Source organism: Cervus elaphus, chromosome 14 (assembly GCF_910594005.1).
Source record: "Cervus elaphus chromosome 14, mCerEla1.1, whole genome shotgun sequence".
NCBI classification, from domain to species: domain Eukaryota; kingdom Metazoa; phylum Chordata; class Mammalia; order Artiodactyla; family Cervidae; genus Cervus; species Cervus elaphus.
The window spans coordinates 54,421,235-54,448,603 of record NC_057828.1 but is presented as its reverse complement, the minus strand read 5'-3'; the positions used below and the strand labels follow the sequence as shown (position 1 = coordinate 54,448,603).

General features: G+C 50.5%; 1 protein-coding gene across 6 annotated transcripts in view; it reads left to right on the top strand.

Annotated features, from left to right (window-relative positions):
- KAZN (kazrin, periplakin interacting protein) overlaps positions 1 to 27,369 on the top strand; it is a 1,279,571-nt gene that overhangs the window by 1,089,748 nt on the left and 162,454 nt on the right. The window contains exon 1 of one of the 6 annotated variants that reach the window (XM_043922882.1): positions 16,610 to 17,055. The exons of 4 other annotated variants lie outside the window; for them this stretch is intronic. In XM_043922882.1, coding sequence (XP_043778817.1) covers positions 16,848 to 17,055 — 208 coding nt within the window. In that variant the 5' untranslated portion in view covers positions 16,610 to 16,847. Of the gene's footprint in view, positions 1 to 16,609; positions 17,056 to 27,369 lie in introns of those variants that run through there. One more of the 6 variants, XM_043922884.1, reaches the window with a different exon arrangement.

Sequence of the window (27,369 nt, the reverse complement as noted above, 5' to 3'; positions counted from 1 at the left end):
CAGCCACGCAGTGTGGCTAAAAATAAAGTTGTGAAGTATGTATGTAAGTATCTGTGTATATATTCATACGTATACATATATACATTTGTATATACACAAATGTATATGTGTATACATATGTATATTATTCAGCCATTAAAAACAGAAGGAAATCTTACCATTTCCAACAACACAGATGAACCTGGAGGACATTATGCTAAGTGAAATAAGCCAGACAGAGAAAGACAAATACCTAAATACCATATGGTCTCACTTATATATGGAGCCTAAAAACAAAAGTCAAATTTATAACAACAAAGAGAATGGTGGTTACCAGGGGTTAGTGGGCAGTGAGGTCGGGAGGGTGGAGGGAATGAGGAGATGTTTAACACAGGAGACAAACTTCCAATTATAAAAGGAGTAAGCTCTGGGGATCTAATGCACAGCATGGTGACTATAGCTAACAATATTCTATTATATACTTGAAAGTTGCTAGGAGAATAGAACCAGGAGAATAGAACTTCAATGTTGTCACCATAATAACAACACAGTGATAACTGTGTGAGGTGAAGGATGTGTTAACTAACCTTGTCATGGTAAATGTTTTGCAATATATACATGTATCAAATGATCACATTATACACCTTAAACGTACACAATGCTGCATGTCAATTATATCTCAATAAAACAGGGTGGTGGGCAAATAAGAAAGAAAGAAGCAAGCCATTGCATGGCTGGTGACCTGGGAGAAGTAGCCCAATGCTGAACAGGAGTCTAGAGTTTATTGGATAATCCAGACATTTTGCTTTCTGCCCCATAAAATGAAAACGTTAACAGAGACATGATAATATTTTTTCAGCATCACAAAATGTAAAAAGTGAAAGCACAGATGATTAGTTGAAATATGAAAGAAATCTTTAAAACTCATGGTGTTCACCGACTGTCTCCCTCCCCTAGTGATCTCATCACTTTCTCGAGGACAAGCTGGTGACCCTAGGCGCTCTCCCCTGAGGAGAGGTGACGATGAAATAATCCCAGGCTGCCCTCATCATGGCACCACTCGATATGCCTCCTCCTTTTGAAGACCTGGAAGGGGAGGTGTCTCTGAAACAGAGAACATGTGGGTCAAATTGAAGTATTCAGTCTGGTCCTCCCTCCACCCTCTCCCTTTCCTACCCTCCCACTCCTGTGCTGGCATTTAAAATGAAGCCCCGGACTTTGCTGGTGGTCCGGTGGTTCAGAATCCACCTGCCAATGCAGGGGACACCAGTTCGATCGCTGGTCCGGGTAGGTTCCACATGTCAGGGGGCCACTAAACCCATGTGCTGCAACTACTGATCCCACGCTCAGAGCCTATGCTTTGCAACAAGAGCAGCCATTGCAATGAGAAGCCCATGCACCCCACAACTAGAGACTAGGCCCCCGCTCGCTGCAACTAGAGAAAGCCTGAGCACAGCAAGGAAGACCCAGAACAGCCAAAAATAAATAGAAAGAAAGAAAGAAAGAAATAGGACGCACACGCGTGGTAAAGGCTGAGACAGCTCTGAGATGCTGCCCCAGGAGGCCAATTGAGTTTGAAAAAATGCTCTGGGTACAAAGACAAGGCATGCCCAGGCGTGTCCTAAACTGCTTCCGGAAAGAAGTGTCCTCTGAGCTCAGTTGGAGGGACAGACAAAAGGGGTTTAATGCAAGAGAGAACACTGCAGGCAGGGGACATGGAGTGAGCAGAGTCCTGGCGATGTTAAAGAGCTGGGGTGGGGGCGGGGAAGCAGGCGCACTGCAAATGGAGCTTCATTTCCAGAAATCTGGCTAGCTGTTTCTCACCTGAGTGGAGGGACACCCTTCCTCTACCCCCATCTTCCCCTAGAGCGGATATGCCCCCTCACTGAACGTCTCTGGTGCCTGTTTTCATGGATGCTGTGAACTGGGCTTTGTTCTCTCAGCCTGGGCTAGGACTCTATTTGATGTGGCACAGCTTCTGCACTAACTCTGTGCCAGGATTGTGCTGGGCATCTGCCTGGTTTATTTCATTTACTCTTGAGGACAACTCACCTAGAATGTTCTAGAGAGACACAATAGCAAAACAGTGAAGAGTATGTGCTATGCTGGGGGGAAGGATTCGGAGAAGCAAGAGTTAGGAAGTTTGAAATTGACACATACAGACTGCTATATTTAACATGGATACCCAAGAAGGCCCTACTCTATAGCACAGGAAACTCTGCTCAATGTTATGTGGCATCCTGGATGGGAGGCGAGTTTGGGGGAGAATGGATACATGGATATATATGGCTGAGTCCCTTTGCTATTCACCTGAAGCTATCATAACACTGTCTGTTAATCAGCTCTAAGTGAGTGCTTAGTCACTGAGTCGTGTCTGACTCTTTGCAATCCCATGGACTATAGCCTGCTGCCTCTGTCCATGGGATTCTCCAGGCAAAAATACTGGAATGGGTAGCCATTCCTTTTTCCAGAGGATCTTCCCGACCCAGGGATCGAACCCAGGTCTCCCGCATTGCAGATGATTTCTTTACCATCTGAGTCACCAGGGAAGCTCTAATCACCAATACCCCAATACAAAATGAAAAGTTTAATTAGAAAAAGAAGAGCATGTGCTGGAACCAGACTGCCTGAGTTCAAATCTCACATTCTTTCCTTATTAGTAGTATCCTTGGGAAAGTTAATTACCACCCAGATCTCAAAGTTGCCTCACTATAGAATTGGGAATAATAGTAGTATATACTTTGCAGGACTTCTATGAGGATTAAATTCTTCACATATAGTTCAGTACCTGGTACTGAAGTTCTGCGTGGTAAGTTCTATGCGAGATAACTGTTAGTACTCTCATTATTCCATTGAACAGGTAAAGAAACTGAGGCTCTGAGAATTTAAGCGATTTCTCCAAGGTCACAAAGTTAATATTCCACTAGTGTTGCAAGGATTCCCCAAGGTTTGCCCTCTCTCCTAGGCTTTACTTAGAGCCCTTACAACCTGGACTTAGAGAGCCTTTACATCCTGCCCACAATCTCCTCCTCCAACATCAAGCCCTTGATTCCCACCCAGTACCCTTCCCACCTAACAGAAGCCACCTCGTCTCAGAGTTTGCCTCTGAATCTGTTATCACCGCCATACCTTGGTTTAGGCTGTTTTCTCTGCCCCAAATCCTCCCCTACCCATCTCTGCCCATCCTGACCTCTATCCTCAAGACCCTGTGGATATATCTGGTGGGGGGAGCCCCTCCTCTGCACTTCTGGGTGCCTCCTCTTCAGCTGGCCACCTCCCACCCCCATGCACTCAGACAGCCAGGGCCACATTTCACACCTCCCGGCTTTCTCGCACCTTTCCTAACAGGATGCTCAGTGTGACCCTCCCTCTTAGGATCCAGTTCCTGGCCCAGGGCTATTTGGATTCAGCTCAGTTTCTCAACCTCAGCACTACTGATGTTTGGGGCCCAATAATTCTTTGTTGTGGGGACTGCCCTGTGCATCGTAGTATGTTTTGCAGCATCCCCAGCCTCTACGCATTAGATGCCAGTAGTAACTCCCCTCTCTCATTGTGACAAACAGAAATGTCTCCGGGCATGGCCCAGTGTCCCCTGTGGGGCAAAAGCTGCCCCACATTGAGAACCAATGATAACCAGAATTTCCCCAGGCGTGGCCAGGATGAGCAAGGGGCCACTTTAGCAGGGGAGGCTGCAGAGGGGGAGTCTGAATTTCCCAAACCTACATGCGGGGAGGTCACAGAGATCAGGAAGGGTGGTGGAGATGGTGAATGAGCAGAAACGTACCCACCTCCTGCATGTCACAGCCAGGTGGAAATGTGGTCCAGCTTTTGCCATATCTTGAAACTCTTCAAAAGAAGCCAGAAATCCTATCGTTTATGTGAAATTCCCTGATTCTTATTTACAAAACAGAAACAGACTCACAGACTTAGAGAATGAATGTACCAGTGGGGCAGAGCTGGAGGGGAGGAATAGACTGAGAGTTTGGGACTGACATGTACACATTGCTATGTTTAAAATAGGTAACCAGGGCTTCCCTGATGGCTCAGTGGTAAAGAATCCACCTGCCAATACAGGAGACATGAGTTCGATCCCTGATGCGGGAAGACCCCAATGCCAAGGAGCAACTAAGCCTAGGCACACAGCTGCTGAGCCTGTGCTTTAGAGTCCATGTCCTGCAACTACTGAAGCCAGCGCATTGTAGAGCCCACGCTCTGCAACGAGAGGAGCCACTGCATGAGAAGCCCACACCCGGCGACTGGAGAGCGGCCCCCATTCGCCGCAACTGAAACCTGCACGGCAACGAAGACCCAGCACGGCCAAAAGTAAATAAATAAAATAAACAACTAATAAGAGCCTACTGTAAGGGAAAAAAAAAGAATTTAAAAAAAGAAAAAAAAAATTCCCTGTTTCTTAAGTGTTGGCAACTAATATGAAATTTTTTAAACATGTGGGAAAACCAGAGTATGTCTGTGAGTTTTGCAACCTTTCCTATGGACTGAACTTCCATCCTAGAAGCTTCAGGCAGCTCAGACCTCTGAGGCCGGAGGGTCCCCATTCTCTCTGCAGCGGTTTTAGGTCTTAGGCACTATCCACAAGCCCCACACTAGGACTCTGGACCACACAGATGGTCTCTGTGCCCACATGGGCTCCTCCAGCCCCCTTCTGAAGCCCAATTCCAAAGAGGTGGAAGGCTCTAAATTCCCAGGCGATAGAGAATATGGCAAGTGCCCCTGGAAGGGGATCAAGAAGCCTGAGCTCTCATCCAACACTGGCATTGGTTTGCTGTGTGACCTTGAGCAATCATTCGCCCTCTCTGAGCATCAGTCTCCTCCTCTGTCACATGTTTGTAGGATGAAGAATGAGAAGGGAGGATGAATGCTCTCTGTTCCTGGGACTTGAATATTTCCTCATGGCAGCACAGAGTCCCAGCTGGCCCCCAGTGCCCAACAGGCATTCTTGTCCTCAGACTGACTTGGGCAGAGACAAGCTGGTTCCACCTCCCAGTTCAGGAATCCTGCATGTCAGCGCGGGGAGTCTGGGTCACTCTGATGGACTCTTTTCTCTGTGCAATCGGGTTATGGATACTGGAGGTTGTTCCAAGAGTGGAATCCACCATTCTATCACTAGGAAGAGTCAGACTGTTGGCCCTGCTAGTGCCAATGGCAAAGTTCCGGGTTAGTGAGACCCAGTACATAAATTAATGTTAATAAATTTAAAAATAAATGAAATAGATAACCAACAAGAGCCTACTGTAAAAAAATAAAATAAAATAAAAAGAATTTTTAAAACAGAAAAAAATTTAATCCTGCCCAGAGGTATTCATGGCCACAAGATGGCTTAGGTGGGCATGCCCACATGTGGCCTGTCTGCAAGCCTCGGACAGTTTCCCAGGGGGCTCTGCAGCTGAGAGGAGTGGAGGGGTTCTGGGAGATCTTTTTATCCCACCTCCTAATTGTATAGATGGGGGAACTGAGGCCCAAGGTCACCTAGACAACAGAAATAACACCGACATCTCCTGACTCCCTGTCCAGTGCTCCTTCTGATCTATCATTGGGCTATCCTGGAAGTGGGCGCTGGTGAGATGCACAAAGAGAGACAGATAGACAGACGGACAGACCCAGACAAGCCCTGACTTTGCCTGTCACAAGCTGTGGTTTAAGATCAGTGGTTGTGGCCTCCATGCCTAGAACACCTAGGCAGGGGACACAGTGTTACCATGTGGGATGGAATGGGGGTTCTATCACCAGGCCTCCTGATTTTTCCAAAATAGCTGAATTCTTTGGTATAAATTATCCTGTTTTAAATGTCGGCCACTGGTGTTTTCAATGCCTTCTATTAGAACGCTAGGAAAAGAAAACACATTTACAGGCCACAGTTGGCTCCAGGGCTGCCAGTTGCAACCTCTGCTCTCTTCTCTCCGCCTCAGTTTACCCTGCTTTAAAATGGGTATCACAACAGGATCCCTGTCTCAAGAGGGCAGTTGAGGGATTAAATGAAATGAAACCACTAGAGGGCCTATCTTACCCCTGGGCCCACAGTGAAAGGCAGCTATTATTTGTTAAGACACTTTTCATAGGAGAAATGGAAGGGGCTTGTTAAGTTTAGCACACGACTGGGAGGTCCTGAGCCAGAATCTTTCCATCAGTCTGCAAACTTGAGTGCTTGTTGCATGCCTCCTGCCATGGGCATGTGTCAATTTAAAACCCTGTCCCCGCCCTGAATTTACAGGGGAGGCAGGGTTGATCTTCATCCCAGGAATCTCAGAACATCCCTCCAGGGGGCCTCTAATCTGAGAGAAACATCCTACTAGCAAAGGTCAGGTCTTTAAAACAAAAAGAACGCAGCTCTTTTTTACATTAGAAACACATTTCTGCTTGTTTGTTTTAATGAGAAACTTCATGGGGGAAAATGACAGTCCTTCCTATATATCTGTTCAACAAATCTGCCTCCCGAAAACCAGTTCCAAAGATATTAAAAGGACAATTCTGAGAAAAGAAGAATTTAGAACAAGTTCTAATTAGTCCCTGTGGGATTAGGGGCCATTGACAATTTCTGCCCTGAGAACCCAGAGACCAGGGCCTAAGGTTACATCCTGATGTCCAGGGTGCAAAACGTTCTTCCTCCTGGGCTTGGCCCACACAGGGGCCGCTGGGGGCAGCGTCAGGCCCATTCCTGGCTTTGCTGGAGGCCTTGCAGCCACAGAACCCTTTATCTGCTGTGCGGTGCTGACTTAGGCTGCGCGAGCTCTGCCTACAGGGTGGGAGAAGCCGGGAGTCGCTCTGGCTGACGTGCCTGAGTTTTGGTGGGCGGGCGGGCAGGTAAAGCCCATAATTACAGGAAAGCAGCCTGGGGCATGTGCGGACAGGCCTCCTGGAGCCCAGGCAGGTGGCCTCCCAACTAGGGAGGGCGCCAGGGTTCACACTCTGCGTGCAAAAAGCCATTGGGGTGGGGGAGGGACAGTTATGTAACTGCAATGTGTGTGTGTCTGTGTGTCTGTGCGTCTCTGTCTGTGTTAGTCGCTCAGTCGCTCAGTCGTGTCTGACTCCCTCCTCTGTCCATGGAATTCTCCAGGCAAGATCACCCAAGGGGGACGTACAGCCACTGAAAAAATGACCCTACACTCCACGGCCTCATTCCTCCCCACCCACTCAGAAGGACAGGAAGAACTAGCAGTCTTGGCTCCAGGCAATGGCGGTGGCCCTCACCTTTATCAGCATCAGGGTTACCTGGAGAGGGCTGTTGAGACAGACTTGTCAGGCCTCACCCCAGGAATTTCTGACTCAGGAGGTGGGGGTGGGGAAGAGGATTTGCATTTCTCAAAAATGCACAGGAAGGGTGCTGATACAGCTAGTTCAGGGACGCTGTAGGGCTTTCTGAGGTCAGTCTACTTGGGCCCCTGATTTGCTGTGTGTCTCTAGGCAAATATCTGAGACTCTCTGGACTTTTTTCCTTTCTTTTCTCAGAGGGAGAAGCCAGCTTTTTCTGTGAGCAAATAAACCCACCTCGGTGTTGAGATGCCTAATTACTATTTGCAGGTAGCTCAGAGATGGTCGGATGGCATCACTGACTCAATGGACATGAATTTGAGCAAGCTCTGGGAGATGGTGAAGGACAGGGAAGCCTGGCGTGCTATAGTCCATGGGGTCGCAAAGAGTTAGATACGACTTAGCGACTGAACAACAGAGACCTTCACAGGAAAGACCCAGGCCTTTGCACAAGGGTCTTTCTCCATGGTTCCAACTTGCTTGTGGCCTCTGTGACAGCAGTTGCTTTAGGAGAGATTAACACTTTAAGCCTTAAAGAGACAGGCCAGGTCAGGGTCTCTGGGCCTCAGTGCTCACCCTGCATGCCGAATCTTGAAGCTGTTTGCTAGCCTGGGCTTTGGGACAATTTTGTTTCCCTGGGGAAGGACTCATCACTGCCCCAGTGGTAAGGCCTCTGCAGCACAGACAGTCATAATCAAAGTCATATCTGCCAGCAATTCATCTCATCTGAATGTCCAGGTGGACTACACTCAGTGACCTTCCTCACAGTATCTAAGACAGCAGTGGACTCATGGCACATGTGGACTCAATGAAATAAACAAGGAAATAAGCAAATCGTTCCTTAACCGAACTGGCCCTGCAGCCTGGCTGGCTGTTTGGCTTTCTGCGGTTATATGGGTTTTTCTACCTCTGGTCTCTTGTTCCTCACAGGACAGTTGTGGAAAGAGAGATAGGCAAGTGTTCTTATCCTCATTTCACTGGTGGGGAGACTGAGGCCCCAGGAAGGTGGTCTGGCTTGCCCAACTCTGAAAGAGAAGTGTAGAACTCCATGCCGCAGACCCTTGCCATGGCCTCTCCCAAGTCTAATTGGTATTCTTCTCCATGATCTTATAAGAGCCATTCTGCAGGTTATAGCTGTGGAGATGAAGCTGGGAGAGCGGTGATCTAGGAATCCAGGTCCTTCCTGTTTCCAGGAAGGGAGAACACTTTCTTCTTTGCAGAAATTGCCAGTCTTTCTGGGAGTCTGCCTCAGGCCTGGGGCTTCCCAGGTGGCACTAGTGGTAAAGAACCCACCTGCCAATGCAGGAGATGGAAGAGACAAAGATTCGATTCCTGGGTCAGGAAGATCCCCTGGAGAAGGACTTGGCAACCCATCACATGGTGTCACATGCTGGTAGACCCCAGGTGCCCGTGGCAAGCTAACCTGCATGGTGCTTTACAGCCAGAGCCCAGTACGCTGCCTAGCACATGGTTGGTGCACAGTCAGTATTTGTTGAGTCAATGAATGAATAAATGAAGACAGACATGGTTGAAATACTGAGTCTAAACTTCCCAGCTATGTGATCTTAGACAAATCCTTCCACCTATCTAAGCCTCGGTTTCTTCAACTGTAGATCAGAAAAATAATAATTTTTATAATAATATAAGATAGCATAATAATTAAGAAAACTGGCTCTGGAGGCAGAATTGCCTGCCTGTGACTCCTGGCTTCATCCTGTTCTACTGTGTAACCTCAGGCAAGCTACTAAAACTCTCTGTTCCTTGGCTTCCTCATTGATAAAATGAGGATTGTGAGCGTACTTACACAGTGTTGTGAGAGTTAAAATGAACTCATATGTGTAAAGTGCTCTATCCAATATTATGCGTGCCTGTGTGCTCAGTCACTTCAGTCATGTCCAACTCTGTGCAACCCTGTGAACCGTAGCCCACCAGGCTCCTCTGTCCATGGAATTCTCCATACTGGAATGGGTTGCCATTTCCTTCTTCAGAGGATCTTCCCAACCCAGGGATTGAACACTTCTCTCGAATTGCGGATGGATACTTTACCCACTGAGCCACCTGAGAAACCCATCCATATACTATAAATAACCCTTAACAATGATGATTCTATCTGTGTGCTGATAAATTAAATTATAACATTTAAGTAATGAGGATGAGGTGGTTGGATGGCATCACTGACTCAATGGACGTGAGTTTGAGCAAACTCAGGGAGATAGTAAAGGACAGGGAAGCCTGGTATGCTGCAGTCCATGGGGTCGCAGAGTGAGACACGACTTAGCAACTGAACAATAATGAGTACATAGCAGAGTGCGTGGTACAGAGGTGGAAGGGCTCAGTAAACATTATTCTTTATTTTAAAATTAATTAATTAATTTGGTTGCACCAGGTCTTAGATGCAGCACTTGAGATATCTTGGTTGCATGTGGGGTTTTTGTTGCAGCACAGGGGCTCCCTGATTGCGGCACGTGGACTGAGTTGCTCTGGGACATGTGGGATCTTAGTTCCTTGACCAGGGATCAATCATGCAGTCCCCTGCATTGCAAGGCAGATTCTTAACCAGTGGACTACCAGGGAAGTCCCAGTAAACATTATTCTTATATTGGGCACTCCCTGGCCCATAGCCTCTGTGTCTCTTGGCTCACACGTAGGACATGGAGACATGGGGCCTGAAAATTGTGGTGGTGAACATAGTGGTCCTGTTCCCAGGAACCAACACCCCCAGTTGAGGACCCCAGTTGAGGAAGGGGAAGTACTGACAGTGGCCACTGGGGGCAGCAGAGGCCCCATCCCCAGATGTCTCCTGAGGGTTCCCTGAAGTTTTCCTGACTTCAGGAGTTAATCATGGAAGGGTTGACCATTCCACTATGCCCACAGTTCTCCATAACCCTGATGTGCAAGGTGTTCTACCTGAGAACAACCCTCATTTCTGAGGGTGAGAATCCCAACCCCGCGTTTACCAGCCACATCAACTGGGATAAGACCCTTTGTCTTCCCTAAACTTCAGTTTTCTCATCTGGGACATGGGGATAGGGTGCAGGGTTGAATGAGCTAGAAAGGACAGTCCCTCGGGTGAAGTAAGTGCTCAGTCAATGACATTGTTACCAAGGTAGCTTGATGGTTATTAGCCCAGACTCTGCAGCCAGACTACATTAAGCTTGAGTCCTGCCTACATCATTTATTGGCTGTGTGTCTTTGGCTAAATGACTTTACTTCTGTGTCTGTTTGTAAAATTTGTAAAATGAGGATGATAATAATAGTACATATAATTCTCAGAATTGTTGGGAAGGTTATATAGTAAGCACTATATAAATGTTTGCCAATATTATTATTAGAAGTCATAGTATTTTGATGTTATTGTTATTTATTCTGAATGCTGTGTGTGTTCAGTTGCTAAGTTGTGTCCAACTCTTTGGGACCCCATGGACTATAGCCCGCCAAGCTCCTCTCTCCGTGGGATTTTCCAGGCAAGAATACTGGAGTGGGTTGCCATTTCCTCCTCCAGGGAATCTTCCAGACTCAGGGATCAAACCCGTGTCTCTTGCGTCTCCTGAATTGACAGGCAGATTCTTTACCACTTGAGTCACCCGGGAAGCCCAATGATCCTGAATAAGCTGCAACATTTCAACTTTCTGTAGAAACCTCTCTGTTTGATATGAACTTGCTCAAAAGAGCCTTAGAGAAAATGGGAGAGATGTGGCTTCTGGATGAGGAAGGAATTTTTCCTTTTGGTGCAATTCCGAATCTAATTTGGAATACAAGATGGTCTGACAGGCAGGGCATGGAGGCCAGCTGTACTTGGTGAAAACACTTCAGTCTCTGGATCTGGGATAAGCATCTGCCTCCAGGGCAGGTCCTTTGGAAACCTCCAAAGAGGATCAGGATCCTCGAAAGGTCGTTTGGGGCCCAGGAAAGATCAGCAAAGGTATCGGTGAGCCCATGACAGGCACACAAAAGTCTCCAGCCAAGAAGGCCTCCCCAGGACAGATGGCAGGATGGACAGGGGCTAAAATCCTCCAGCCTCCAAGGGCTGAGGTCTAAGAAGGTTTCAGGGGAAAATACCAGTCTAATCCTTCCCACTGCACCTGTGCCCCAGAGGCCTATGGGGATGGCCGAGGGAAGAAGAGGAGATCGATACCATCCCCACGGTGGCCTCGGCCACAGAGGCATCCTGGGGCCTGCTGGAAGGACCTCTGAGAAATAGATCACAAGCTGCAGATCTCCATGGAGATAGCCGGAGTGCTTATCTGGCTCAAAAGCAAAAGACACGTCGCTCCGGCCTCCTCCAGCCATGTCTTCAGGCTCACTTTTTTGAGGGTTTACTTTGTATGAAGCACCGGTGGCTCAGTGGTAAGGAATCTGTCTGCCAATGCAGGAGATGTGGGTTCAATCCCTGGGTCAGAAAGATCCCCTGGAGAAGGAAATGACAACCCACTCCAGTATTCTTGCCTGGAGAATCCCATGGACAGAGGAGCCTGGCAGGCTACAGTTCATGGGATCACAAAAGAGTTGGACGCAACTTAGCGATGACAACACGCACCATTCAGAGCTCTGCATGTGCAAAAACCTCCTACCACCACCCTACAGAGTAATGACCACAGTCACCTCCATCTGACAGATGAGGGGCCCAAGGCTGCTGGGCTGAAATCGTATGTTCTAGATTATACACTTGTGTGTGTCAGAACCGGGACTTGAGTCCTGGTCTCTCTGCCTCCAGAGAATGTGTCCCCAGCCTCCGGGGGTGTGCAGCACCCAGGATGGCCCTCACTGATCCTTGCCTCCTGGTGGTCACAGTGTCTTGTCACCCCTCCCATCCACTGTGGGCAGGACCTAGTGATTCCCTTCTAATGAACAGAACAGGGGAAAGGTGATGGTTGCCATTTCCAAGATTAGGTTACAGTGTCAAACAAAGAAGGAGAAATATCTTATGACTTCCCTGATATGCAGAATCTAAAATGATGAGACAAATGAACTTATCTACAAAACAGAAACCAACTCACCAACTTAGAGAATGAATTTATGGTTGCCAGGGAGGAAGGATGGAGGAGGAAGAGATAATTAGGAAGTTTGTGATCAGCGTGTACACACTGCTATATTTAAAATGGGTAACCAACAAGGACCTGCTATATAGCATAGGGGGAACTCTGCTCAATGTTATGTGGCAGCCTGGATGGGAGGGGAGTTTGGGTGAGGATGGATACATGGATATATATGGCTGAGTCCCTTTGCTGTCCATCTCAAACTATCACAACATTGTTAATTGGCTATACCCCAATACAAAATAAAAAATATTTTTTAAAAAATTAGGTTACAGAGACAGTAGTCTCCATCTTGTGCACGCCCTCTCTTGCTCTTTCCTGGAGCCCAAGGGGGAAGCAAGCTGCAATTTTTCAAGAGGATCTACAACTCTATGGCCAAGAGTGGAGGGTGGCTTCAGGGCCCACAGCCAAGGAGGTGTGGAGGGTCTCAGTCCACCATAAGAAACTGAATCTTGCTAGGGAGTAGTTGCTCCCCAAGGAGAGCCCTAAGTTGAATGGAGCCCTGGCTGACACCTTGCCAGCAGTCTAGGCAGAAGCCCTGAACCTGAGGCACCCAGCTAGGCCACCCTGGTCTCCTGACCCACAGAAACTGAGAGATAATAAATGCTTGTTGTCTCAAGTCTCCGCAATTTGGGGTGATTTGTCACGCAGCAATAGATAGCGAATACACTTGTTATCACTACTAGCAACACACACAGAACACACATACCCCCTCAGCCACCATGAGAAGGATTAGAAAAGACCCACTCACCCACAATGGGCAGAGTTGGGAACGCCCTCCTCTGCTAATCCAGCCCTTCATTTTGCTTTTGCCGGTGAGGGCGCTTAGATGCAGAGACAGAACGACCCTTTTCCACAGTTACACACAAGCTAGGAGATTGCTATCCAGGACTCCAGACTCCGGGAATTCACGAGGGTGTTACAGACAAAACGCTCCAGTCTTGAGAATCCACTGTTGCTACCTTGGCTGAGTGCCAGGTAGATCTTGTAGATCTTTAAAAAGAGTAATTTTGGCTGGAAGATATCAGTTAAACCTCTTCTACAAATACTAAAAATATAGTCAAGAAAAAAAAAACCCTGAAAAATTCCAGTGGATTCAAATATTCAATTTCAAGCAGATATTGAATATAGTGGGATTTTTAATATAAGGTTTCTGGGTTTTGTTCCTTAAGTCAAATATATCTTGTCATGTCACTTACTCCTGTGAGCTAAAGGAAGTTTCCTTGGGAATGAAGGGGCACTGTGAATGGGAATTGCGCTGACCCCTGATGTCCCTGACCCCCAGCCTCCTTTTTGTTTCCTTTGGTGGTGCCCTGTTGGCCTGAGGTCAGGGTCATGGGGACACTGTCTGGCCTCAGAGTTTATAACTAGAGCAGCCTCCCAACCCTTGGGCTGGGTTGCCAATCCCCACCCCACCCACCCCCCCACTTTGAATTCTCACTTTGCCTTTGCTCCTTATGAGTAGTCAGGAGGACTGGAGGGGACGATTCCTTTCTCCTCACCCAAAATCCTCCTTTCCCACTGCCTTACAGAGGCTGGGCACAGTGTACCCAGAAGGACAGAGAAGGACAGAGAGAGCCAAACCCAGGCCCAGCTGTCTCCAACATCAATTCTCAGCATCCCCCAGGGAGGCCAGCAGGTCTTCTGGAAGAAGGCCCAGCTACATAATTTGTGGGTCCCAATGCAAAATGAACGTGTGAGGCCCCTAGTTCAAAACTAATTTAAGAATGTCAAAGTGATGACAAAACCCCAGTGCAAGGCGGCACATTCAGAAGCCAGCCCGGTCTTGGAGTCTTCAATACAAACCACCTTGGAGGTGCCATTCCTGGAAAACGGGGTGTCGTTCCCTGGCTCCCGCATTTCCTGTTGCAGAGTTGAGCAGAAATGTCTCCTGGGCCCAGGACATCCTCATAATCAGAAACATACCTCGAAGAGGAAAAACCTCCCACTCAAGGCAGATGGATGGTTTTCTGGAAGGCTGCAGGCTGCCGCTGCTGTCACAGATTTGCCTGCTAGTAGAGTTGTGAACAGGGAGACAGAGAGGCTGAAGTTGACTAGGGGAGGCCTGGGTCATCAGAAAATCCCAGAAAGCGAGGGCAGGTGGGCCCAAATTGCATATGAAGTCCTAGTCCTGAGTGTGGGAGACACACACATACACACACGAGCCAGGCCAAACTTTGCTGAGAAAGGAGAGCAGCAGAAACTCCCCAGGGTTGGGAGCTTGAGAAATAGCTTGGATCATTGAAACGTCAGTAGTAAACACGTGCAGACTCTATAGAGGTTGCACAGGAGACCAGTGAGCACCTGTGGCCAGTGAGCCAAACAGAAATTTCTAGACATATTGACCTCGTTGTTCTTTCTCCTCTTTCTTCTTAGGTTTTAAAAAGTTGCCAATATTTCAAACTTAGGTTTCACATCAAAATTCACATTCCTAGTAGCTCCAGAAAAAAAAACAAACAAAAAATGGAACCTCTGGTAACACTGGAGCCAAATTCCTATATGACAACCATCTACTGCCGCCTCTAACTCTAACCCTAACCCTCTTGTTTGCCACAGTCCCCGCCACTCCCTAAGGTCTCCCTGACATGGAATCCAAGTGGCAAGTGCTCATATCTGTGCTTGCGCTGCTGTGTCCTCCTTACGAAGTGAAGAGGGAAGTGAATGTTTCTATGAAAAATGGGAAAAATAGGAGACTGACCAAGAGTTCTATGTACTTGAAGAAATACGGGAAAGAGCGTGTTTCTTTGTAGAAGTGAGGAACCTCCCTATGAGTTTAATATGCAAAGACTTTCTAAGTCTAAATGCCCTATAAAGCAGACCACAGCAGTCCCTGCTGTCCCTCCGCCCTCAGTCATGTCCCTGAAATCATCCGAAACAGAGACTCCAGGACCAGATGTCTCCAGAATGACAGACCCTCCCAGCTTCTCCCGTGAGGGCTCAGAGTGATCTTTCTTTTGTTCTGTTCTGCCATTTTTCCCAGCAAAGGCAGAGGACTTGGGGGAGCCCCAGCATCTCTTGTCACATGGTGTGGGGTCAGTTTCCTTCTCCCAGAGCAGTATGGGCGTTTAACCCCATGGATGGTTTTCTTCTGAGCTGGGAGCATCACTAAGATTTTATGTACCTGTCCGCTCTCCACTGGGCAGCGGAGGGTCCCATTAGACAGGAGCAGAGGATCTGAGGCAGCCAGACTTGCACCGGCGCAGGATGGGGGGTGCGGAGAGAGAAATTTGGTTCCCATCGCTGGTCGGAGAGCCATATGCCAGGACCTAGAAGTTCCCAGAGCTCAGGCGTGGGCCAGTGGAATCCATAGGTGACTGAGCCAGGCCTGGAGGAGCTGGGGTGCATGCTGCCTGGAGGCGGGAGGCTGAGGACACCAGAGAAAGTGTGTGACTCCTCACCCAGCCAGGTAGCCTCACCTTCCCATGTCTACGGGACCTGCCTCCTGGGGCTGCAAGGAGATAATTAGTCCTTCTAAAGAGTATCATAATCTTCAGATCAAAGCGGGTTCAGAGCTGATGGGTTCACTTTACAGCGAACTCTGCCAGCGACGGGAGCACCCACTGGAGTGGGCGGGCTCGGATTTGCAGCCCCTTCAGGGTGTCACCTCCTACAGAGCTTGGCTGGCCTAATAACCCGTGGCGCAGGGACCCAGACCCTGGTCTCCCCTGGAACCACTGCAGCTGCCACATGCCCGCCCCCCACCCCCCCAAGAGGGGAGTTCATACCTAGCTCTGATGATAGGGTGAGAAGGGCTGATGTCCCATTTTTATAGATAGGGAAGCTGAGACGGAGGATTGAGGTGCAGACATAGGGTCCCCCACCAGTGCTTCCTCACGGGTATAGACGGTATCAATTTTCTTCCCCGCTAGCACAGCCGTTGAGCTCAGTACTGTGTGCACTTAAAGCCGGACTGGCCGCACAGTCCAGGTGAGTGAAGGAAGTGTCCCAGAGGGCCCACCCCTTTTCGTGCCTGCTTTTTCCGCCCTCTCCCGGCCACTTGCTGGGACTTCAGCTCTCCAGCAAGGCTGTCCCAAGGGTGTCAGTCAGCAAAGTAGAGAGACACATGCAGGCTGGGCTACCTGGATTCAGGCCTGTCACTCCCAAGCCCTGTGACACTGCCCTTCTTTCTAACCCTGAGTTTCTCTAGGAATGACCACGCTGCGAATGTATCAAGTGGCCAGAGCCCGACGCACAAAGGGGCGTCGCGGCGCTCTGCCGGGCCTCGGGGCGAGTCTGTGCGCCGCGGAGGGGGCGGGGGCGGGGTCGGGGGCGGGGCGAGCGGCGGTGCTCGCCAGCCCGGAAGGAGCGGGAGGAGGAGCCGCGGGAGTGAGAGTCGTTCCCACGTGAGAGACTCCGCGGCCGAATTCCTCGCGTACGGCGGCAGCGGACAGCCGGGCGTCCGGCCGGACGGAGAGCCCTGGTCCGGCGCGCGCGGGCCGCCGGGCGGGCGGCCGGGGCGGCGCTCGGCTGCGCCCCGATGCGGCGACGACCCCGCGGGCTGTGAGCCCGGCGCCCGCCGTCGGAGCCCCCCGCGCCGCCGCGGGCAGCGCCCCCCGGGCACGCGGCATGCGGGCCGCCGACTCTGGCACCTGGGAGCGCGTCCGCCAGCTCGCGGCGCAGGGCGAGCCGGCGCCTTCCTGCGGGGCAGGGGCCGGGCCGGCGCGCCCCCCGGGGCCCGCAGTCTGCGAGCCGAGTGCGGACGCGGCGGGATCGAGCGATCGGCCCCGCGCCGGGGCACCCTCAGCTCGAGCGGATGGCGACTGCAGCCAGCTGGGTAGGTGCGCGCCGAGAGGGGAGGGCGGCGCGGCCGCAGGCCCGGGAGCGCCAGGCCGGGCGCGCGGGGGCGCTCCCGACCGGGATCCGGCAGCCGCTGGTGACAAAGTTCTCGCCGCACTCGGAGACCCGAGCGCCGGCCGGGGTGCAGGAGGAGGCGCGCGGACGCGGAGTTAGTCCTCAGCCTGGGGGTTTCGGGGCTCGGCGGCTTTCCGGCAGAGCCCGGTAGGGAGCTGCCGAGGGAGGTCAAGGCCACGCGAGCCGTGCGATCCCGCGGCGCCGGGAGAGCCGGGTCTGGGCCGGATCCCGCGCCTGTTCTGGGAAGCGTGGGAATGGGGCCAGCCTCGCACTGAGTTGGGGAGGCCCCCTGTGACCAAACCTGTAACCCACCTGGCAACCCCATCAAGTGCCGAGGGGAGCGCTGCCTTCCCGCCGCCCCTCGCAGACGAAAGTGATGACTCGGTTTTGCCAGGAGCGAAGAGATTTCTCTTACACTTGAACGACTAAGGCAGAAAGAGAAATTGCCGCGGAGGAGACACAAATGCAGTGGTCTAATTATGTATCGTTGGCTAATCCGCCCCAAGCGGAGAACAGCGTTTGAGCGTTAAACGTTCAGAGTGGATGCTCCGGTTCCATTCTGTTCCGGCCTCAGCTGGTCCCTCCCCAGCTCAAGTTAGGTCATGGAGGGTGGGGCACAGGAACCCCTGGATCCTCCAGACTCTAGGGTAGGAAGCTGGAAGACGAAGGGCTTCCGAGAAGACTGTCATCATCAGTTTGAAGTTCTAATACTTTTTCTAGGAAAAATGGGCGGGGGGGGGGGGGAATAGGTGGACCACATGATTATTCATTATTTCTTGAACACCCATGTGTTCCAGTAATTTACTTGCAGTGTCTTAAAATCTTATTACGACCCTGGCAGTGAGGCTGTGTTATCTCCAGGAAGATGAGGTCAGAAAAGGCTGGAGTTTAAGGGACTTGCCCAAGTCCCAAAGCCCTGAAGCCCTGGTACTGGAATTTCAAATTCTGTCTGGTTTGGCACCAGAATGCCTCTCCCAGGCAGCAAGCTTACCAACTGGGAAACCCCTGATAATTCTTTCCTAAAAACAGCCAACTGCAAGGCCTCCTAATTCCAGGCAGCCCATATTAGTTTCCCCAGGAGATGGAATTCCAGAGGTCAGAGTTCTAGCCACAGGAGCTGGGACCACCAATCAACTGACTCTGATTAGCTGAGCTGCATTGGTGTTCTGGAACAACTGGTGTCTTGGGTCACCAAGGGTCTGGAAGCGGGACACTGAGGCCCGAAAGGAGCTTGAGTCCCTCGGCCTTTGGTTTAGGAGCTGGGCTTGCAGGATCCAATCCCACCTCCTCCCCTGTTGCACAGAGCAGTTAGTACCCAAGACAACTTGCTATGAAACAGAACATAGATGCAGAGAATAAATAAATGGGAGGGCTTGGGGAGGTTGTTTGATCTTTCTGAGACTCAGTTTACCCATCTGTAAAGTGGAGATATTAATAATGTCAGATACATTTTGATCATTCAGAAGCTCATGTCTGCAAAGCACCTTGCCCAGTTCATAGCTGATGCTGATGAATGTAAGTCATCAGCTTTACTTGTGGGTCACCTTTTGATGCCCCTACTGACTCAGTTTTTCTTCAGGATGAACTGTTAATCTGTTCCATCTCCCCTCTCCTGAGCTATGTTGAGATGACATCTGTTTGTCTGTAAAATACTTCTGTGATCCCAAGCTGACTGTTGGGCCAATGGAGGCTGTTATTATGTACACATGTAGAAGAGGGCTGGCTGGAGATAAATCTGTTTACTTTGTGTCTATATAGACTCCACTTGTGTATCATGATAACAACATCCTAATGACATGGTGTAGCTGAGAAAAGCCTGTCTCTGAGGTGGGGGGGTGGCTGTTACTCCAGTGGCCCTCTTGGTGTCCCTTTAGGGCAGAGAGCAGTGGGCATCTTCTTTCCTGATGCATCACTGGTATGAAACAGGATCAAGCCAGCAGCTAAATCAGAAAGTTCTGAGTTCTCTCTACCCCACCACCCTTCACCTTCTTCTGATCTGTGGATCTTAAAGACCAAATGCAGTTTCAGAGAAAGAAAGTCCATGGTAGTTGGGCATGGACACGGGTGCTCACCCATTAGCTGTCATGAGGGATTTTCCTCTGGGAGGTCAGTGCGAAGTCTTCAGGCTTAGAACTGCAAGTCAAAATTACTACTGAAATAAGACATTTTAGCCAGGCTGTGAGGTGACTCACTTCAGGATCTTAGAATGTTACTCCCCTGCCCAATGCAAAGCTCAGTTTAAGAAACTGCAAGAGTACCCTTCTGGGTGACAGTGTCTGAAAATTGGCACTTTTAGGGGTTTGGGGAAGGGGAAAGGGAGAAGGGATGCTCGCTTGGTGGGATGGAGGCCTGGCACATTGACATTGTTCATAGGTGATATCCTGGGATTGTCAGGGTGACAGACCGTGTGCTGGTGACCTCTGCTGACCCCTGGCCTCCTGGGTGGGGCCACGTCCAGGAGAGGTTACCATTTGCATGCATACTGCGGACAAGAGCAGGTGATGCAGAAATGAGACACGGTGCTTGGTCTGCACCCGGTGCAGCCCCACATCTGTTTGACCTTGAGATACTCTGTAACTCAGTTTCCCTGTTGGTGTGGGGGGAGTGACTCCACCAGAGGGAGGCTCCTTCCAGGGTCCCCACAGAGGGTTCAGGTGGTCCCAGAGCCTTCTGAGATGAGAACTTGAATGATTCCCTTGTGATTGTCCCTCTGTTCAGTCACACCTCTTGAGCATCTCTTCCCTCCAGGCACTGTTGTAGCTGCCATGGCTGAAGTAGCAGCGAGAAGACTGCGGCCCTTGTTTCCATGGAGCTTGTATTCTGTGGGAGGAGATTTCCAGTAGGCAAAGACCCACAGGATGTGTCAGGGGATGGTAAAGGCTAGGCAGGAGAAAAAACCAGGTGAGGGGTTAGTGCAGTGGGAGTGGGTGGTTTTTAGTATAGGTGGTTAGAAAAGAATGAGGGGAGGTGCGTGGGTGCTGAGTTCCTAAGACAGAGGATATTGCTGGTTGACAAAGGAAATCAAGTCTTTTTTTTTTTTTTTTTTTTAAATTTTTGCCCACGCAGCTTATAGGATCTTAGTTCCCCGACAAGAGATCAAACCCAGCCTTTGGCAGTGAGAGCCCCAAGTCGTAACCACTGGACTGCCAGGGAATTCCCATCCAAGTCATTTTTTTTTTTTTTAAGTTGTTGGTAAATTAGTATTTTTGTAGACTGGGCACTTTATCTGTCCAAATCTGAAGCCTCCCAGGCTTCCTTCTTTATTAGTCATTTAAGTTCTTATCTTCTCTTGCCCCTCCCCCTCACATAAAGCTCCCCGGAGGAGGGGGCCAGGCCCTATGTACCTGTATACTGGCTCCCATCCCTTGCCCTCCCAGGGGCCAGTCTTGCGTGCTAAGTTGTTTCAGTCGTGTCTGACTCTTTGCAACTGTACCCCCCAGGATCCTGTCCATGGGATTCTCCAGGCAAGAATACTGGAGTGGGTTGTCATTTTCTACTCCAGGGGATCTTCCCAACCCAGGGATCAAACCCACTTTTCTTATGTCTCCTGCATTGGCAGGCAGCTCCTTTACCACTAGCTCCACCTTGGATGTCCAGGGGCCACGCTTGGTGCTCACCAAATGCTGGATTTTGTCTTCGTTAGTCCTCCAGCTACCCAGGGGTAGATGCGATTGCTAATTCTGTCCACAGATGGGGAAACTGGCGCTCAGAAAATTTGGCTGAGATCTCACAGCTAGTAGGTGTCACAGCCAGGACTTGGCCCCAGGTTGTAAACCTCAGAGCACCTCATTGTGATCTCAAGAAAGTAGACCCACGTTAAGTGTCAGGTCCCTTTTTCCTTTAAATTTTTATCTCTTAAAAAAAAGTTTGTCCTCTTCTTGACATTCCTCGGTTTAAGCAACTCAAGCATTTGCTTATCTTTGTGCCTTTAGCAATTTCCTCACTAGGTCAGCTTTGTGTGATCCCTTCTGTAAAGAATTTCTGCTGGGTGAGGGGGAGATTCAATCTCCACACTGGAATTGGGGATGCTCTTTGAAAGTCAGCCACTAGGACCGAAAGGGTTTAGAGTGAGCTTCCTCTGTAATGGGGTGGGAGAGAGATGACCGGGGGCTTGTCTCTTCTGGACACTCAGGAATGAAAGTCACTGCTCTTTGAATGTGTTTTTCCATTGGTTTTGCTCAGGCAGTTTGCTGTGGCCCAGTCCCCTCCACCCTATGTAACTGTTCAGGGGGAGGAACTGAAAGATCCTTCCACCAGGGCAGTGGGTACAGGGCACCAGGTTTGGAATCAAATGCAACCTGCTGGTTGAATTCACCAGCTCTACTGCTTCCTGGCTATTTGTCTCCAAGCAGGTTACTTAATGTCCTGAGCCGCAGTTTGTGTGTGTGTGTGTTACTCTGTGTGTGTGTGTGTCCGACTCTCTGTGACCCCATGGACTGCAGCCTGCCAGGCTCCTCTGAGCCTCAGTTTACCCATCTCTAAAATGGGATCCTGTTACCCACCTCAGAGTTGTTGGACAGGAATCTGTATGGTTAGCATCCTTCATACCCATGGGGCCTGCTGCTACATATGCCATAAGGGATGGGGGGATTCCCATTTATCCAGAATACAAAGGACTTAAATGTGTGTGTGTGTGTGGAATTTAAAAAAAAATTTTTGGCCACATCATGCAGGATCTTAAGTTCCCCACTGTTGTTGTCGTTGTTCAGTCACTAAGTTGTGTCTCTTTGTGGTCCCATGGGCTGCAGCACACCCAACTTCCTCGTCCTTCACTATCTCCTGGAGTCTGCTCACATTCTTATCTGTTGAGTTGAGGATGCTACCTAACCTCATCCTCCGATCAGGGATCAAACTCATGCCCTTTGCAGTGGAAGTGCAGAGTCTTAACCACTGGACTGCAAGAGAAGTCTCAAAAATGTGTTAAACTTTTGAAGTCTGAAATATTGGGATTTGATGGGACAGGTGTTTTTGACAGAGTGTGAGCTGCTTATTTGGCCTTCTGAGCCATCAGGAAATTTCCAGAATGGCCTCTGTGTTTTGTGTTAATATTCCAGCTGAGCCAACTGGGTGACTTGCTAGGACCCTCCAGCCATTCTGGGCAAAGAGGATTTTCTTTCCCTTCCCATCATCTCAAGAGCCACAGAGCACGCATGGTTCACGGACGGTAGCAGACACCCCCTCGGTGTTAGCGCCTCTCCCCCAGAACACGGCCCGTTGACCAAAGTGGAAAATTAGGCACGTTGGCATGTACACAGATTTTAGCCCCAGCAGATAAGCATACCAAGCGTGTCCTTAAAGCTGTCCAAAGCAATTGCCGTGGGGATCCTGTGTTTACCGTGAGTCACTAAGGGCTATAAACACTCCAGAGAGGATGGCAAACTGTGGTTACAAGGTGTGCGTGCCTGTGTGTATAGTTATTTTTTAAGAATTGACTCTCCGTAAATGTGTTTCATGTTGAGCGCATCAGATGAGTGCCTTTCCAGGAGGGGAAAAGTCAGGATTGCTTCCTATTCTCAAGGACCAGGCCCTCTGTCCCTCTTGGGACAGCTACCGTGAAGGTGGGGACTTCAGACTTTCTCTTGTCTGCTGTTTGGATGCCTTCAAGAGAAGTCGGTTAGAAGATGCTGATTATGGCAGTTCCTCACCACATGGCATTAGCCCAGCTGGTGCTGCCACAGCCCCAAATTTAGAAGAAATTAACAGCCACAAAGGTGCGACAGGTACGTGTGTGCCACCTACCTAGTGTCCTGGCCCTAAACTGGATGAGGTTATGCCTAGGCCAGGGGGAAGGGGAGCTGGTGGGTTCAGTGGTGGCGACCCTCCAAGTGCATCAAGCTGGGCTTAGGGGACCACTTTGGGGAACACTCACCGCCCAGTGGCCAGTCTGCAGGTGCTGACTGCCTTGTCTTTTCTTGCCACCCGGATTTGGAGACTGGCTGAGGCTCCCAACTAGTTTGGGCTGTAACTTTATCACAGGCATTGTGTTCGGTACCTTTTAATTGTACAGAAGCTTCGGAAAGCTCTCCCTGGGGGCCTGGAGAGAAGTAAAAACAATAGCTGCTGGTTCCTGTATGCTTTATTCCCTCAGTCTTGCCAGGGTACTCCTAACTTTGAAGTCCTGTGTGCCCGGGCAGGGAAGAATCCTTATTTGTGTTTGGTAAGGTCATATTCATGAAAAAGAGTCATTTACTGAGGGCCGCCCAGGAGCCAGGCACTTTGTTACCTGTGTTCCTGTTCTTCTTCCCTGTGGTTTCATTCATCAGCTGACGACGCCTTGAGAGCTCCTGGGGCACCAGGCGGAGTCTGTGATGCTTTTTTTTTTTCTCATCTTGGGCATAACAGCATCCAGTAAGCCAGGTACCTTTGGGGAGAGGGTCCCTGGGGCCCAGAGCTGCCCTTTGGCCCCAGTAGACAGCCCACGCCTCTGGCCCGGCAAGAATCCAAAGAGGCCAGCTGGCCTGTGACAGGAGGTTTGACCCTGGCCATTTGGAAACCTGGGATGCAGAGCCCTGAGAGGAAAACCTGGGCAGGGATGGGGTCAATTTACTCCCTCTGCGAAGCTCAGGAACTGAGGCCTGGAACGTGAAAGGGATCATGCTCCAAGGTGTCATGTGGGGTAGTTTCCAGGGTCAGATGTGAAAACTTACAAAGGTACTTGGATGTCTTGGCAAAGCTGGGCGTTCTCTCCCTTCACCCTCTTCCCTGGCTCCCTCTGACCTTTTGAAGGGTGCCTCAGACTTTGGGGATCACAGCAGTCTAGGGTGATTACTAGCATGCACATTCTCAGGCTTCGCCTCGAGATTCTGACTCTGTAGGTCTGCAGAAGGGCCCGGGAATCTTGTATTTTGTATCAAGTGCCCTGGGTGAATTTGATGTGGGGTTTCCATGGATCAGACTTGGAGAACCTCTGCCATTCACTTCTCTGTGAAGTGATAAAGTCGCTCAGTCGTGTCTGATTCTTTGCGACCCCATGGACTATACAGTCCATGGAATTCTCCAGGCCAGAATACTGGAGTGAGTAGCCGTTCCCTTCTCCAGGGCATCTTCCCAAATCAGGGATAGAACTCAGGTCTCCTGCATTGCAAGTGGATCCTTTACCAGCTGAGCCACCAGGGAAACACACTTCTCTGGGATTCGGTTAATTTTTGAGCAAGGAGCAAGGGAGCCACACACTCTGGCTGGCCCCCTGCTCCCTGACGTCACCCTTGGCAGCATCCTTTTCCCCTCCCACAGGTGACCCAGAGTGGACATCAGGTACGTGAGCATCCTATTTCAATCCCACTTCTTTTCTAATCTATTGCCCCGCCTGCACCTCTTCCTGCTCCTTCCCCTCCCTCTCCCTCCACCCCCCTGCCCCTTTCCCCAGAATCTCTTAGAAAGAGGCACATGGTTTTCTGTCTTGTGCTCTCACAAGACTGTGCTGTGGTGAGAAAGCCGCCAGTTAGGCCTTTTTGCTCGGATGTCCTGCTCTCTGCCCCAGGCCGCCACTAGCACTCACTCAACCTTTCACTCAACCAATATTCCTCTTTGCTTGAGCTCCTCCGAGGGGCCAGGTCCTGGGCTGGGTGCTGAGAGTCAGAGGAGACCACACTCTTGACCGTGGTTCATCCAGACTCTTCAGACTTGGTACCAAACCCACCAGCCCAGGCCACCTCCTCCCCTGCCTCTTGGGTCCCTTTTGTTGTTAGTCTGAACGCTGTGCCCGTGACAGACGTGTTCAGCTGAGCGGCCTGTTCTGTGCTTCCTCTTGGCATCTCTTGCCGAGTCCACAGTACACATGGGAGCCGTGGGGACTGTTTCCATCACCTTATACCCTGTGGACTTTCTCGGCTTTTTCAGGGTCGGGGGGTCAAGGGGCCTTGGTGGCAGAGTGGGAGGGCTCTGTCTGTGGTCCCCCTCTAGCTGGGAGACCCACCCCCACCAAGTTGGACTGCCTCCTTCCAGCAGCGGGGTACAGGGGGTCTTTAGATACGGGCTAGCAATGGCTGCCCTGGGTAGACTCTTTCCCCTCTTTTGTACCCAGAAGAGAACAGCAAGGAGCCCCCTTTTACAGAAAGGGAAAAAGAGGCAGTCACTGTGATCTCTTTGGGCCAGAACCATCTTATGGAATTCTCTGCCAAGCTGAAAATGGTCCACTGTCCTGTGTGGTAGCCGCTGGATTTAAAACGTAGCTAGTACGACCACACAGCTGAATTTCAATCTGTTTTAAAGGCCGCATGTGGCCAGTGGCCACGGTATTGGCTGGTACAGCTGGTCCTGAGTCAGAGCTTGATACCACAGACAGGCCTTTGGCCCATCACAGCGCGTGAAGCCCAAGGTGTGTTTCTCCACCGTGCTCCTCTAAGGCTGTCCCGCTTTTCCATGTGGTCCCCGGATCACCTGCCTCAAAACCACTCAGAGCTGTTTAGGTTTTTAAGTTCCTGGATCCTCTGCCAAACCTGGACAGTCAGATATCTGGGGTGGCCCCAGAAATATGCTCTTTAAACTCATCACCTCCACCCCCAGGTGATTTTGATCTTTTCTGAAATTTGTGAACCAAACACTGCAGCATGTTATATCTTTACTGTCGGGGGTTTTTCTCAGTCTCCAGCAGACCATCAGTGCCTTTCTGCCTTTGTCCCCCACCCCCTACCACCCCACTACCAGCACCAGGCCAGTGGCTTTCAAGTTGGGGTGCCAAGACCAGTAAATCAGCCTCATCTAAGAACTTGTTAGAACTGCAAACCCTCAGCCTTCCCCAGGCCTGCAGAATCAGAAACCCAGAGTGAGCCCCTCAGTCTGGGTTTTAACAGACCCCTCAAGGCAATGCTAATGCAGCTATATAGCTTGAAACCAATCACTCAGCAAGACTGCTCTAGGAAGCTCCTTCCACTTAAAAATTTCCCCCAAATCTCTTCTGTCTTCTCCTTCCTCTCCCCACCCTGTTCCCTCTTCCCCCCTCCCTCTACCCTGGCCTGTCCTCTCTCCAGCTTCCAAGAGCTGCCAAGACCTTTCTACACCCAGGGACTGCTGGGTGTGTGGCGAGATGATCCATCTGCCTTGTACAAGGGTCTTCGGGGATCCTGGCCTTACCCGAGGAGTGGCCCTCATGGGGATGTGACAGGAGAGGCAGGCAGAGCAGTGGCCAGCAGACCTCCACCCCCATCGTCTCTCCCAGCATCCCAGGTGGTGGCCAGCTGCCCACCCGATGCCAGAATCTCAGAAGAGCGGAGGGCCAGATGGGCCGATTTCCCTGGGGCCCCCAGGCCTGCTTCGTGGGTCGGCCCCTGCTGCTTCCCCTGGCATCCATCAGCCTGAAGGAAGTTGGCACAGCTCACAGCTGTGCTCAACAGACAGCGCTTGTCTGTTTCATGTCTTCCCAGTATTTACAGAAAGCAGGGGAGCTGGAGGCCAGCTCAGACATGGCCATGCTCCCGATCCACTGTGGAACCTTCCTTGTGCCGATCGTTCACCTCTGAACCCCAGTTTCCTCGTCCCGTGGAAACGGAACTTGGCTTAGCTCACAGATTTGTGATCGCGTTTACCCGAGCCTGTGGATCCGGGAGAGCTTTGCACACTCAGAGGCACCTTACAAACGTGGCTCGTACCACATCCGTGCTGGTGAGGGCAGACCTGTGCCTCCAGGAACCGACTTGTCCTGGTGAGCTTGGAACATTGCTGGTTCCAGCACTGAAAGTTCTGTTACTATTGTTTAGTTGCTAAGTTGTGTCTGAGTCTTTAGAAACCCCATGGACTGCAGCCTGCCAGGCTCCTCTGTCTGTGGGATTTCCCAAGCAAGAACACTGCAATGAATTGCCTTTTCTTTCATTACCGCTGAGCCACCTGCGAAGCCCACTGGAAGCCCTACATCCTGGGAAGCCCCTCAGTCCCAGGCAAACCAGAGCAATTGGTCTCCCTGTCTGTATTGCAGTGGTTTTCAGGCACTCAGTTTTGGCAGCCATACTCAGCTGCTTTTGCCATATAGAAAGCCATCCTCCTCCCAGCCCTACCCTCCCAGCAGTGAAGGCTTCACCTGCCTGACTCCTGACCCCCACGCACCTCCGCTGATGGCAGTGACCTTCTGGCTGCGCTCTCACTTCCAGCTCATTCAGGTCTCTGGGCATCGACTGATGGTCTGGCTGACCCACCACTCAGGTTCCAGCTGAGCACGTCTTTATTAAATCACAGTTACCCATTTGTTTACTGGATCGCTCACTGGATAAATACTCATCAGGCCCCAAGTGGGTGCCTGGTGCTG